At 40.2% G+C, this 15,893-nt stretch overlaps 1 protein-coding gene across 12 annotated transcripts in view; it reads right to left on the minus strand.

Moving 5' to 3' along the window:
• Nucleotides 1-15,893, minus strand: part of BICD1 (BICD cargo adaptor 1) — a 167,377-nt gene that overhangs the window by 72,552 nt on the left and 78,932 nt on the right. For all 12 annotated transcript variants that reach the window (XM_021540005.3, XM_085568981.1, XM_085568976.1 and 9 more), the window contains exon 2: nucleotides 10,846-11,058. In XM_021540005.3, the coding sequence (XP_021395680.1) occupies nucleotides 10,846-11,058 (213 nt within the window). The remainder of the gene's footprint in view (nucleotides 1-10,845; nucleotides 11,059-15,893) is intronic.

Raw genomic sequence — 15,893 nt, forward strand, 5'->3', positions numbered from 1 at the left:
TTTCGTGACTAGGTGTGCAGGACTGGTGGAAAATGACCCATTTTTAACCCAGCTCACTCTGAGCTGACACTGTGATGCCACAGCCACTCTTCAGGCAGAGTTCACAGCCAGTATCAGAGCAGACAGCCCGACCATCTCACTGAAGTGAAAAATCCCAGCTCTACGATGATGCCTTCAAGGCACATTTAGCTGACAGAGCCAACACACTGTGCTTCAGGAGGAGAGGAAAGGCTACACAGGCACAATGAATGAGCAGCAAAGGCAAAAATTGCATTCATATCTAGTCCTACCTATTTGATGTGGGTTATTTTAACAATAACATCATAGAAGCAGACAAGCTCTGATTATGTATGAGCATCTGCATGTACACATCTAAAACATTTGCCAGCAAAAGTGCATTTCCCTCAATCCTGAAGCTTAAGGGTGGATTTGACCATCACAATGAAAGGGTGATAACACTGTCTGACCTCTGCCTGACTTGCTGCCCACCTCCCGGATGCTGACTGGCACTGACTGCTGAGAATAACTAAAAATAACGAGCTTGTGTCATATATTGTAATAAGGGCAAAGGGAGAAAAAGAGATGGCATATTTGAGGCTCTTGCTGTTCACCCTTCTGTCACCTTCCTCTTATAAATTTTCCCCTTGTTGTAGAAAGCACAATTAGTACAGATGATGGGAGCCAAAAACTTATTAATGATTTCATACCAATGACAAAATGGTAATGAGTTTGAGGTTTTGAGGCAGAAGTGGGGAACTGAAGAGAAGAACCTGCCCCACAGAGGACCACATTTAAGGATAGCCTCAAGGTTGCCAGACAGAACAGACTTCAGTTTTGTAAGATGTAGTCTGAATGAATCTAAATGGGGAAATACTAGCATAAAGTGCACAAAAATATAAACCCCAAAGATGCCAACTTTCCTCATAATTTTCAGGGTTTCAGAGGTTTTGTTTCTATCCGGTTTCTTTCATTTAGTTGGGGGTGGGGGATTTTTGCCAAAAACCTCTTTAGTAGTTGCTTACAATCCAAAGGCATAATTTAGATGTGTTTTGCTCCATCTTGCTCTGATTGCACCTCAAAAATCATGCACTTCTGGGGTCAGGTCACAGGCAATGCTCCATGTCCTGTCAGCCAAGACACACCACCAGGAAAAGGTAATTCCCATTTCCCAAAATTACCCAGTAAATCCCAGGAGAAACCCTTACAAATAAATTAGTATCAATTAAAAGACAAGGAAAAAAAATACACTGAAAATAAATGTGGGTCTTGAACAAATAAGAGCAGATGTTGAAGCTGAAGCACCTTAGCTGATAATTATTTTCCACATATGATTAGCACCCATGAGTTTCCCTAAGGTCCAAGTAACTAATCACAGCTCCATCTGAGATCACTGGGTTTTTCAGTTTTGATTGGTGGATCTCATCTCTGACCAGTCAGTGCCATCCACTCTGTACTGTTTAAAAATGAGAAAAATAGTTTAGGAGGAAGGAAAACAGGCAGTGACACATCCATATGCAGGAAACAGGAGCAAATCAACAACAGAAGGTACAATTATGTAGGGCTACAGTGCATGTGTGTATTCCCAGGAGAGAAGCGTGAGCCTTGTGTACTGATGGCTGGGAATACAACTAGATTGCTGTTCTGTAATCCCAATGAGATCCCAATGAGTACTGAAGGCATAAAGCACTCAACAATTGCCAGGCACATTCTAACACTGAGTGACTGGGAAGAAGTCTCTCAGGGAAGTATTAACTATCTTTTTTTTTTATTAACTGAAAACTGCTCAGGATATTAATAAAAAAATCAAAGGAAACTTATTAAAACAGGGGCAACAAACTTACCTTCATTTGTTGTTTAATATTCTTTATCAGTGACACATGTCACCACAATTTATGCCCTATTTGCTTATGCACTCAGGCAGTGAGAACTTCCAGCAAAAATTTATCCTTTTCCTTATGCCTTTACTTTATCTGAAAGGCTACTTAAGCTTTTAGACTCAAAGTCTGGCACCCAGGGTATTTTTCCTTTCTCACTTAATCCCAGGCTAATGAATGAAGTCACAAGGTACAGGTGAACACAGCTCCTGAGCTCTTGCTCCTGAGAGATCACATTGCAAGGATTCTGTAAAAACTGGCAATGCAGCTAATCCCAGCAATGCCAAAAAACATCTTAATCCACACACTTGAATAGACAAAAGCCCAAGTTATTTTTAACCAGCAAATTAGTACTGAAAAGAATTAGTCAGCACAAAAAGTTCTTAAGAGGGCTTCCTCATCCAGAAACAAAAGCAAGGCAGAAAAGTTACACATTTTAAAAATGTAGAGGCCACAAGAAAAAGCAAAATAATGTCTTGACAAGTTCAGAGAGCAGCTAGTCCAATATTGAAGCAGCCACTGGTGTGTGATACCAGTAGGATACTGGGAAACAAGGATATTATATCAAGATGCTTTCCCTGGCATCCCCTACCAGTCCTGGGCACTGGGACTGGATCTTCAGGTGGCAGCAGTACTGATGGCCCAATGCCCCATGAAATGTGCCTCACTCTTCTTTAAACCCAGGTAATGCCTCTGGCTTCCAGAACTGTCCTCTCAGCACGTGGTCACTCAATTCCCTGCACAAAGGGGGACACAAAGGGCTTGGAAACACCACCATGGCACAAATAAGGGGTCATTCTTTCAAAGAACTTATGTAAGACCCAGCACTGCCAGATCCCGATTTGATTAATTACTGCCCAAATTTTACCAAGGGCAATGAAAGTGCACCCCTCTTTCATTCTCTATTTGAGGCCCCTTTTCTGAAAGAAGGAGCTGGGAATTTGAGTATTTTTAACAAGGGACTCTGTATTTATGCAAGAGTCCCTAGGTTATGCTCCATTATCCCACTTGGCCTTTTTTTGACCTCCCTAGTGTCCATTGTTTGACTCTGCTATTCCCAGCGGAGCTAAATGCCTGAACCTTGCCAAAGAAAACAGTGTCATGAATGTGTCAAGTCCCAAATTTGTATCCAAAATCCTTGTTTGGGCTCATTAACTGGAAACGCAACCACTCAAATATGCTTTTGGTAGCTTGCAAGTGTATTTGAGGGTAAGAATAGCAAAACAATGAGCTGGTTACTCTAAGAAAACAGTGCCACAGCAAAATGTATTTACCCCAAACTCCTGAGCTTCCTATTCTATTACAGCTGCTGCTTATGAGGAGCATGAACTTCGAAACAACCATTTTATGAGTGACTATAGCAATTTAGGATCATAAACCACATTTCAGGAAACAAAAAAGGTGAATCTTTCCATAGCCACCTTTGGTTTTGCCTGAGTGGTTTGTTAGCCAAATTGTGAAGCAAGAACCCAAAGAAAGCATCTGATGGTAACTGAGTCAGAAGATGGAGCTGAATGACAGATCTGTAATTAAATCTTTGTTTGTTAATAGGAACACTCAGAGCAGTTGACAGTGGTCTTGCAGCCTATACTCAAAGCTCTTTCTCTCACAGAGAGACCACATCAGTCTATTAGTATACCCATTAATTTCACAGCATGAAGAGAGATTTGGTAGGATTACAGGCCACAGCTTGCTGTAACTTTTTGTCTCCTAGACAAAGAAAATGATTTAGTTTCTTTTCAGAAGTCCTGTGAACAGGGAAAGTACATGTACAGAGCAGAGAAAACCATGTAACAAGCTTTCAGACTAAACTCCATCTGAAATTTTTGCTGAAAGTAGATGGAAACAGTATACTTTTAGCAATTTTTGCAGCCTCTTAAGGCGAAAACATCACCCATTAACATTATCAGCAAAGAAGAAAGAAACATTTATGAGGATGGCATGGCAGAATCTCCCTATGGCAGGCTTTTCTAAACACAGGTGAGAGAAAATAAAAACATCTCTCGGTGGGCATAATAACACATAATATAAGCCTAATTTAGAGCTGGTTCTAACCAGATGACAGTAACTTTCACAACAAAGGAATATAAATATTGTCAGCTCTACTGATTATGCTGAAAATGCCCTAAACTGAGATGTGAGCACTCTCCTGCCAGGAGGAACAGTTCTGCCCTTTCTCTATCACACCCAGCTCCACTTTGTTTCTCAGACACCTGACACCCGCCCCTCAGTCATGTCCATGGGCTGCTGTAGCAGCACTAGAGCTCACTCCATCTCACTCCTACAGCTTCTTTTCAAAAAGCAGTCCATTAGGATCAAAACACCATTAACAATGTCCATGTTGAATACTCCAGCATATTTTCTTTATTATCTCCTTCTAAAAATCATGGAATCATTCAGATTAGAAAACACCTCTAAGATCATCAAGTCCAACCATTAACCCAGCATGGCCAGTGCACCATTAAACCACATCCACAAATTACACATCTATGTTTCTTTTAAATGCCACCAGTGCTGGTGACTCCATCACCTCTCTGGGGAACCTGTTCCAATGCTTGAGCACTCTTGTGGTGAAGAAATATTTTCTTAGTTTCAATCCAAACTCTTCTGGCATCAACTGCAGGCCATTTCCTCTTGTCCTACTACTTGTTACTCCGGAGAAGAAACCAATCCCTGCCTCAGTACAATTCCTTTCAGGAAGTTGCAAACAGTGATAAAAGGCTCTTCTGAGCCTCCTTTTCTCCATACTAAATAACCCCAGCTCCCTCAGCTGCTTCTCCTAGGACTTGTGTTCCAGACCCTTTATCAGATCCACTGCCCTTTTCTGGACTTGCTCCAGCACCTCAATGTCCTTCTTGTCATGTTTTTCATGCCACAAAACTGGACACAGGAATTGAGGTGTGGCCTCACCAGTGCTGAATACTGGGGGAATAATCCCTGCCCTGCTGCTGCTGGCCACTCTGTTGCTGGTACAGGCCAGGTGCCATTGGCTTCTTGCCCACCTGGACACAGCTGGCTCTTGTTCAGCTGCGGCCAGCCAGCACCCCCAGGGCCTTTTCCACCAGGCACCTTTCCAGCCACTGTCTTCCAAGCCTGTAGTGACTCATGAGGCTGTTGTGGCCCAAGTGCAGGACTTTGCCTTGTTGAACCTCATTCTATTTGTCCTCAGCCCATCAATCCAGCCTGTCCAGATCATTCTGCAGAGCCTTTCTCCACTCCGACAGAGCAACATTTCTGCCCAATTTCGTGTTGTCCACAAAATGGCCAAGGGAGCACTTGATCCTCTTGTCCAGGTCATGATACAAGGCTCTTGCTATAAGTGCCACCCTAATATCAGCAAGGAGATAAATATTTATAATGCAAGTTTTCTTTGACTGGCATAGATGCCAAAGCAAACTTCCACTCCACATAGATTGAGTGGGATAAGGCTGTGGATGCAGACACTGAAAGCACAGGACAACACCGCAAGGGAGCAGATGAGATCATGTAAGGATGCTGCATGGTCAGAGTCAACACTGCAGTCACTTAAATCACTTCACTGTCTGGGGTAAACACCAGAGCACAACCACAGGCTCCCTGTTCTAGGCACAAAGGAAATTAGACAACTACAAGAAAAGCAAGCTAACAAAAGTGAAGAGAGTTCACTAGCTTTGTCACTATAGCCAAGCTAAAAGGTATTCCTGCAGCACATAATTCCTAGCAGTGATTCCTCTCCCAGACTTAGCTTTTCTGTCTTTTTTCCATGCAGAGTCGGTAAAAGTCACCTCACTTGGTTACCCAGAATTGCCTCTCTCCAAGAGCTCAGCAGTTAAGCCCTTGCTGTGGGAGAGCCAGGCTGCAGACCACACTCTAAGGGATGGAGACAGCCTTTCCTGAGGGCTGCCACCTCACAGAGGAGAGGCTGGGGTTCGGCTCTCTGACCCAATTAATATTTAAGTATTTCTTATCCAACATTAATTGAAATAGGGACTAGAACTTGTTCCCTATTCCCATCTGAGTGGTTTAGCCTTTAGGCTACAGTCATTCTCATCAGCTTGCTCAGTCCCACAAAGCACTACCTCCCAACCATGTGGAACAGCTTCATCTGCAGGAACAAACAGCCTGCCAACCAACTGCTAGGGCTCTTTCTTCAGAGAACAAAGTAGATTCACAAATCCCAGGACAGAGAGCAAACTGGAGCCCCAAACCTCACCAAAATCACAGAACCAGAGTGGAAGGACATCTCTGGGTGAGGTGGCCAGCTGGGAAAACTCTCCTTAGAAGACCCCAGCAGCTCCTACAGCAGTACTCAACAGGGTAGTGACAGACCTCAGGCCAAGCCATACCTTTAGATGGACAGAAAATTTTACAAAAGCTAGAAATTGAAGCACATAACATCTGCAGAAGCTTCCAGCAGTAGATGGCAATTGAATGTACAAAGGATCTAAGGGCATCCTACATTACACAAGATGCACTATGTACCCAAATCTAAACCCAAAGCAGAAAAACAAGAATCTGAAACTGGTGTGTTTGCTCTGGTTGTACCATGACAGCATATTGACTACAAGTGTTCACATTTAAAAGTATCAGGTTTTACTTAAAATTGTAAAAGATAAAACCCCCTAATTTTTCAGATTGAAAAAATATAATTTCTAAATACCAAACAGCAAATTTTGATTTAAGCCATGTTTAATACAGCAAGTCCAGTTCTTAATATATAACTTTTTTAGATGAAAGCCAGTTTGAAGACAATGATTGTAAATTTTTTTCTGTTTTCAAACATTAGTTCCCCTCAAAAAAATCCAGGCTACCATGCCCACACATTTTCTGATTAGCATGAAATGCAAGATTTTTGTACTGCTGAAGTGAATCAATGTTTAGCTATTGATTTCAAGGGCAGCAGGGCAGCACAACTTCACCTTAGACATTTTTACATCTGCTTTGGGCACATAATACATCACACATTTCTATTTTTCTCTCCACCCACTCTTCCACTGCCCTCTTTCCTGTGTTTGGCCTCCAGAAACCCAGGTGTGTGCTGTTTCCACAGCCCATTAATATTGTCATCACATAAAGCCCCCTGTTCATCTGCTATCTCGTGGGCTGCAGGCACCCAGGTGCCCATTTCTTTCTGCAATCCAGGCAGCTGTTGCAGTGGCTTTTTGTAGAGAGCCTATGAGTTTTAACCCTTTTCTTCCTGGCTTTCTCCTTTTCACTACTTTTAATGGGAAGAAAGAGCTGATCCATACCTGCCAGCCCCTTCAGACACCAAGAGATTCACCCACCCACCCCAAACAACTTGTCAGCCTAATCTCATAACATCTAAAAATCTTGAACTGTGCCATCACTCATCTCCATCTTCTACACTGTCACCTGCTTCAGTCTTTGCCTCATTCTCTTTCCCCTCCAGTTGCCACTTGTTTTGACTCAGATGCCCAGCTCCATGGTGTTCAGCCTTCCCATGATGGAGGAGTATATACAGACATCACCTCTATATGGGGATTTCCTGTCTGTGAGCATGGAAAACTTTATCCAGCTTCTGAGCTGGGTCATGTGGGCTTTCATAACCACCTCTGCCAGTTATCAGCTTCTCAAGGTAGCGATTTCATCTCTATACACCAATGAGAAGAGATTTTCTCACTGGCACAAATGAGAAAAAAGTTACTCATCTCCCAGCTATAAGTGAACAGTGCTTTTAAATAGGTAGAAAAACAGATTCCATAAAATTAGAAAAGGATAAAAGATTGTCTTTTAAAAATGTTTTTTTTCAAAGTAAAGTATTTTTTAAACATTTATAATAAATGAGGGCAATTTATACACTGTTAGAGGAGGTTACATGATCTAATAACCATAATGATCTCACTATACAGAGAGGCCACCATCATAAACTGTGATGCCTAACATACAGATTTTGTAAATCTAGTCTCTCACTGCTAAACACAGTGACTCTGGTCTCAGTTTTAAAACCTGTATAGTTTTGGTTCAAATTAAACAGCCTACATTCCCTATCTGAGGTCTTGGTGGGAGCTTTTCAAAATGTGTATTTTATTTAGTTAGGCAATAGTTAATAGGATTCCTATCCAACACTCTAGGGATTTTTATTACATCAAAAATAAGGCTGGTGGTGTTTTACTCCTTTAATCATTTTAACATGAAGTAGAAAGCTATCTATGTTCAGAGATTCCTGGTTTCATTAATGCCCATCAGGGTGAAGCACATGATTAAGTTCTCAGAAAAGCATCTTTTTCAAGATGTAGGACTGAAATCAGTTTGTTTGCTTTTGCAGTCTGAGGTGCATAATTCTCCAGAGTCCTGAGCCTGATACATTCCCTTTTATAGGAAGGGAGATGCAGGTCAAGCTGCCCTGCAGACATCAGCTGTGACTGTAAGGCAGATACTTGCTAAAAGGTATGAATTTTTAAACTCCAGGACTAAGGAATTCCCAGGATTGCTAAAAGCCATCAGCATTCATGGGAGTGCATTCTGATGGTTCAGAAAATGCTCATACACATTCATATGACTATGGATTTCTGTGCAAATTCAAAGAGCACAATGAATTCACCAGATAACTCTCATGACAAGCTGCAGAGTGGAGAAGCACTGAGTGTATTATTTAGGAATGTGATACCAATAACAGGGGTCATTTTTTGAAAATCCACCTATCAGTCATCAGTATCCTAAGTGGATGAGTGCATGGAGAAACTAACATATATTTGTGTCATCCATGCAAAAACACTATTCCCAGAACCACACAGAAGTTATTCAAACCTTTATATTAAGACTGAAGGTGAAAGGAATTTTTTTTTTTTCTTGTTTGTTTAGTTTATAAAATATCTTAAGGTCAAAAAAAACAGCCATAAAGCATGTTTTTCTTGAGGGAAAGAGGCAGGGAGGGGGAAGGACAGGATACAATCAGGTAACTCATGTCCAGAATCTACCCATCTACCTTTGCATCACTCAGTACAGAGGCCCACATAAAAACAACATTTTTTCTTTCATTTTTTTCTCTAATTAGATTTCCAGATTTACTGCCTTAAGAGACAAATTGCTTCCTCATTGTAGCAATCCACCCATGGCAGCACCTAATTCTGGCTTTATCCCAAAACATACCAGAAAATTCATACTTTTTTTCTTCACCTTTGTAGCTGTCAAGATTTGGAGTAAGTTTAATCTCCTTTTTCCAGCTTGCAGGAGGCAGAACCAAGCAGACAAATTCAAAAACACTTACAGGAGAAGGTCATATCCTTTCAGCAGGCACTTGGACATGACAGCCATAGGACCAAGGGATACTAGGCTGGGCACAAGAGTAAGACTCCTTTGAGCACAAGGTGAAATACCAGCGTAATTTAGTGTGAAAAAAATCACAAAGAGCCTGAAATAGGTGCCAATCTCTCCTCTATTTCTTATTATTATTCAAGTAATTAATTAATCATAATAGTGGTGTAATGAACTGACTGCACTAATTCCATTTATGCTTCCTACATTGATTGTAGTAGCACAAAATAAAAGTTCCAGGTGGTCAAGGACTTGATACTTGGGGTACAACATCATCTTAATAATAACAATCAGTTTATCAGCCTTATTTTTATTCAAGTAAATTCCTTTATTGCACTTTAACTACTGTGGCTTGATTCTAGCCTTAGCTAGATGTAGCTTGATTTAGCATTAGAGCAGGAAATAATTGCAGCTGGCTTCACACTAGGGGTTACTATTATCACCAAGGAAATGAGGACAATCAATATTCCAGGGAGGACAGGTACTGAAACTACCTCATGAACAAACTGCAGATCAATAATTATCTTAGAAAATGGAAGGGAGATTTGCATTTGAAGGAATCCCAAAGGAAAAGAATAGAGTACAAAGACAAATGTGCATTTTTTTCTAACTTGGTTATTCATTTGTGTCTGAACCCCAAGTCGTCAGGACCTGTAAGCTAAACCAAGCAGGTAGGGCTGTCAGCAACTGACTGTCTGCCACCACAAAGATTTTAAGGTAGGATTTTAGGACAAGTAGATAAAAAATAATTAAAAATATATTTGATTTTCTTTTGTTAACCCCTGCAATAGCAATTGAAATCACATATTTTAACTGGAATATATGAACTGGCATGTGTGTACTTCTTCCTGAAACCTGATCTGTATTACAGGCAAGTGCAGTACAATAAAAATGTTCAATGGGAGTAAAGCCCTGTTCCAGGGCTTTCTGTAGGCTAAAAGGATGCTATTCCATTCAGCTACAGAAAACATGGCAACCATTAATATTAACAAATTAATGCATTAAGTAATCACTTTCCAGAATCACATGGGAAATAACTCCTCCAGCAGCTGGACAGTGGGGAGAATCCCTATGTCTAAGCATGCCCAGGGAATGCAGGCAAGATGTGGGTTCATTTCAGAGCGCTGCCTTCCCCTGCATGTAGTTGATCTGCTACACTCCATAATTTCCAGATTCCAATGGGAAAAAAAGGCAAGTTATTAAATATTACTTAATTCTCCATCAAAATTATTCAATGTCTCATATAGTCAATAACTACATCTGACTTCCTTACTGTTACCCATTTTCTGAACATGAGCATGCATTTTAATTTTGCTTCACAGTAGAAGAAAACCAGCAAAAGCTTCATTTAATTCTAGGCAGTCCAGTATACCTGAGAAATTATGTAAATCCTGAGAAAGAAAAGTTGCATAAATATCAGAAATGTGCAGAAAATGTGTTGATGTAAAATTCAGTACTATAAAATACAATGCAAAATGCTAAGGGTGCTTAGGAAATTACAACTTCTTTAATTGGTTTTATTATATTTTTAAGGTGGTGGTGGTGTTTAAAACCAACAAAAGTGGTATTTTCTCCTTTCTAAATTGTAGCTTTCTCAGGCAATGTGGTTTCTGGGAATATCACAGACTGGAAGGTGAGCATTTTCATTTCCTGTACTATTTTGTTTACTCAGAGCCATGTTATCCATGTTACCCTAAAGAAATTCAGCCCCATTTACCTCTTTCAAGTCTTGGACAATAGCAGTGAGCCTCTCATTCTCTGCCTGAACGTTGGTGACCACAGCCCTGCTCTGCTTGAGCTCGTTCTGCATCTCCAAAATCTTGCCCAGGTAATAGGCTTCCTTTGATGCAGACTCCTGGAGAAGAGTCTCTTCCCGCGTTTCGCCATCTTCGGCCACTTTGCGGTGAACAGAGAAGGACTGGCCAAAAGCCTGCAAGGGGAAAACAGAGCACAGTAAAAACCTACTGAAGCCCTAGAACAATTACCAACAGTACTGAGCAGCTGCACAGCCAGCAGGAATAGGATAGATCTGCAAATCCCAAACTCTGACCTATTAAACACTGTCCCAGCAGCTGAGGGCCCCACTTAGCTGGAATGAAGCGTCTTGAGGCTGCTCCTGTTTGCAGTCTGGATTTATAGCCCCCATCCAGTTGACCTCCACTGAGACCAAGATGGTGTTCTGCTAACTGGCCACTAATTAGTGCAAATGTTTAATCCTCCTGCACGAGGCCAACCCATAATTCATCAACTGCTTTCCTCTCTGGTTCCGCAAAATAAACACGTGGTTTGTTTTGGCTTAAAGAGCATCAATAGCTGACAAATCTCACTGAATTGCTTTCCATTTCCAACAACCTTTTCCTATAGGAGCTCATCTCCTGGTATGGAAAAATGTTCCTATAACCTGGAAGAAAAAGAAATGAGCTGAGAACCAAGCAGTGGCCATCTGGGATGCTAAACACAGTGTGTCAGCCCCTTCATTTCATTTCATTTATACTCGGTGGTTTTTGCTTCTGTTGGAAATTTAACTGAGAAGTGTTTAAATAGAGAGATAATTTCAGTGCTTGTCTTCTTGTTACTGGCTTACACTGACCAATTTAATAAGGCAGTATTTCTCAGTGACAGCTTCTGATGTTATTTTGGACAACTCTGGAGCAACCTTGAAGAAAGCAATCAAGCCATGATAGTAGACATGATGGAGATAGCATTTAACTACAAAAAATGGGGGAAAACCCAGCAATAATATAATAAGAAAAAAAAATGTAATAAAATAATAGACACAAAAAATAAAAATAGCAATAAAATATAAAATAAAAGCAAAATCTGATTTGAGTGTATTATCTTTTAGAAAAAGACACTTAGTTGAAAATGACATGACCTGACTCTGGAGAAAGACAAAAGAGGGCTTCTAATGTGAAGAATATTTAGCCTAACACAGGCAGAAGTTCTCTCATGCATCTTAAATACAAGTGAACACATCTGAAAGATCACAATTTTTTTTTTCTCCTAATACATGAGAGAAATTTGAGTCATGGTAACATGCTATTTCAGTGAAAAATTATCCCTAAAAGCCTTATATCTACCCAGTTCTGTACCCACATTTGTACCCACTGTAAGCTGTGGCCTCCTTTGTCTCCCCATCGGTAAGCCTTGCCAAATTAAATCCCTTGTTTTACTGCTGCTATTTGTAGACTTTCAGAACATGTTCTAAGCTTTACTGGCACTAGAACTGAAGCAACCCTTAAAAACTTCAAAGTAAAACTCTCTTCAAAAACTTCTCAACTTTTAAGTCTACTTCACTTGGAGAATCCTGTGAACTCAGCATTAAAGGATTCTAAAAATATTCAATAATGTATTAACCCGGCTGTCATCTCAAAAAGCTGTAAGTTACTGAAATAGCAAGCATCAGCAACTTGCTAAATAGGATTTTCCAAATAACAAGAAATTCAGTTTAATGAAACTTAAACACTGATACCTGTGAATCTAAGACAACTGTTTTGGGAACACTGCTAATAAATTTTCTTCCTCTACATACTTATGGCTCACTTTTCCTAGTGAGCACCAGTCAAATAAAGACCCTGCAAGACAAATGTAAAGGCCACTTATCCAGGGGTAAAATCAAAACACAGCAGAAGAGCAGGTAGGACTTGCAGGGGTGGAGAATCTCATGAGCAAATGTTACCTGGGGCCCTCTCTCTACCAGGGAACCAGATTTCAACACCAGTATACAGTGATGACAGCCTTCCAGATGCATATCAGATTTTCCTTAGTGTACTTTGAAGGTGCACTTTTAGCATGTGTGATGTCTGAGAAGAGCTATGAATATAGATTTGGCAGGGGGGTACATAGGATAGTGGAAAATCACTGTGTACTCCACATTTCCTTGTATGTATGACTACAGAAAATACATAAACTTTCTTGTTCCTATAAAACCAGTTTGAATGCTACTGTACCACAGAATGGGTCACCTTGGGAGGGACCACAGTGGGTCATGTGGTCCAACCCCCCTGCTCAAGCAGGGTCATCCCTGAGCACATGGCACAGGATTGCATCCTGACAGTCCTTGAATAGCTCCAGAGAGACTCCATGAACTCTGGGCAATCGTCCCAGTGCTAAGTCACATGTACAGTAGAATTTCTTCCTCATTTCTTTGATGGCCAAGCCTGTCCCAACTCATCAATATCGGAATATTTAATTTCTTTCTTAAACTGCCATAAGGTTGTTAAAATCAGGGGAAGGAAAGCAAGCAAGCATAATTCACTTTTGATATTGATGGCCATTATGCAGATTAATGCAACAAGGAGACGAACATTAAATACTTTCTAATTATAAGCAAGCAAAAAGTTCTGCTTTTCTATTTCATAGCCTGTACAGAACACAAAAAAGCTTCTTAAATGTTCCAGACATGTCCACTTAAAGTCTTCCACAAGATTGATCAATTTTAAATTAGATCACATATCAATACTTTTCAGCTGGGTAGTCAAATATTTGTTCTATTTTATGTTTTAATAAGTTGCTTAATATATTTACTTATCTGTAAGACCTTACAACCTATGATGTGAAATATTTCAAGTAACTGTGCTCACATGAGAAGGTGATGACCTGCACTGCAAGTTAAAGGAAGTTCACTTGCAATTGGGTCATGTGCTGGATACCAACAGGCTTGCTGAATAGATCTTATGATATATGTGGGAATACCAGCCTGCCATGGAAGCCTGAGTGGAGAAACAGCTTTCCTGTGAAATGACACCGAGGGAGACATAAAACAAAGCAAAAGCAAAGCAGACGTTCCCTGTATTCACCATTGAATAAGACCTTGGTAATTTCATAGAATGCTCTCAAGTATGCTGAGGAGGTGCTGTACATGCTGTGCAGATGTATCAGTTAATCACCACTGCTCCTCTCTCCATGGTGCTGCTTGGTGGGACTCCTCATTAAAACCACTTAGAAATCACTATTGGTCCCTTGTTGGCTTTTGGGTTCAGTAATCACAGCATGGGGATTTCCTGACATCTTCCAGATTTAAGTTTGGACCAGAAGGGGCTGTGTAGTCCTTCAGGGCTGCTGTTTCCTTGAGAAACCCCCTCCCAGAGTAGGCACAACAGCTCAAATCAGCTAAAGCAAGTTTACTGCTTCAACAAAGACTGTCCTAACAGAGAGCAGTCAGATTTTCACCTTACACCGGTCCCATCAAGATTTTGTTTGAAAGGATGCTCTTGATTGAGTTAGAATATGCTTTTTTTTATAAATTGGTTGTAAAAGCCAATTAATAAGACACCATTAAACTATGTATAGACATCTATCTCCTGAAACCTCAGAACTGCATAACACTACAATGATTTTTAAAAGGCATCTTAAAATTTGAACTTTGAGAACAATAAAATAGTAATCACTAAAGGATAGTAAAACTGAATGCCCACAAGGAAGAGGTCAAATTTGATAATGAAGAAAGGAGTAACATTGGAGGAAAAACACCACTTACTGTTGAACTATAAGTAACCCCAGATGGGAATTCCAGTCAGAAGCAAACAAGTATGACAGAAATAATGCTGTGAACAAAATGGGCACAGATATACAAAGGAACAAAGGAAAAACGACTGCTCCAGACATGTAATATTTATATGATAAATATAAACAGCAGTAGAAAGTTAATGTGCAGTGACATAAAAAGATGTCTAAAACAAATTATATTTATCACTTCAAGAAAGAAAGGAAAAAGAGAGGCTGGATTTCTAATTTAGGTGTAGAAAGCAGCACACATGCAAAAGGTTAGTTTAAAACTTAAGCAGATAAAAAAGGCTGCTATTTCTGAATTTCACTTTTATTTTTACTAATGACCTCCTGGGGCTGGAATTCTGAAATGCTTCACAGAAATTCCTTCTTCTACTCTGGAATGATTAATAAGCAGTAAATACAACCTGACTGCTATCAGGACAAGCAGGCAGCCTACCTTTATGACTTTGACACTGACTGTAGTTTTTTTTAATGCACAATGCTCTGAAATTGTTCAAATGATTACCTATTTGAGCTGCTAACTTGCTGCAAAGCAGAATGTATTATGTATTAAGTTACCACCACTTCCATAACACACAAGCAGGGAAAAAACAGCCTGGATTATCCAAGAGGGTAGCATATTTCCTCATCAAATGTCAGTATGGCGTCACAGATGGAAATCTTTGCTCAGGATGCTATTGGTTAATTCCAGGAACAGGCCTTATTTTGATGCACAACTTGAATGCCCATTTATCACCGAATATTCCATTAGTCACTTGCAATTCTGTGTCCCTCAGATAAGACTTTTTTTTTTTTTTTAATTTGCTATATATGGGATTTTTTTTCTTCTTCTTTTTTTTTTTTTCAAAATTAATTGACAAAAAGCTCAGGGTTCTTTGAAATTTTTTGCTAAGGACCAATCTGTGGCAGACAGAGGTTGGTGAGAAAATCCCCTCTAGGGAAGGCTGAACAGAGGAGCAGCATCTGAGCAGGATCTGCTCCTTCCTTCAAACCCAATTGTTACAAAGCTGCTTCCTTCACAACTTGTGATGTAGCACCATAAATCCAACATGTTTCTTAGCAGTACAGCAGCAAAAAACACTCTTGCAGAGGTGACTGATGGTTTGTAGTCATATTATATCTGCTTTTTAAAACTTTCCCAAGTTTTAGACCTCTAAATTTTGTTATAATGTAGACTAAATCTTTGTGCAGCTGACACGACTTTATCACGTTCATTTAAGATGGCTGAGACAGGTCAATAGTTTCCTTTTGGAA

This window comes from Lonchura striata, chromosome 1A, assembly GCF_050655825.1.
Source record: "Lonchura striata isolate lonStrDom1 chromosome 1A, ASM5065582v1, whole genome shotgun sequence".
NCBI lineage: Eukaryota > Metazoa > Chordata > Aves > Passeriformes > Estrildidae > Lonchura > Lonchura striata.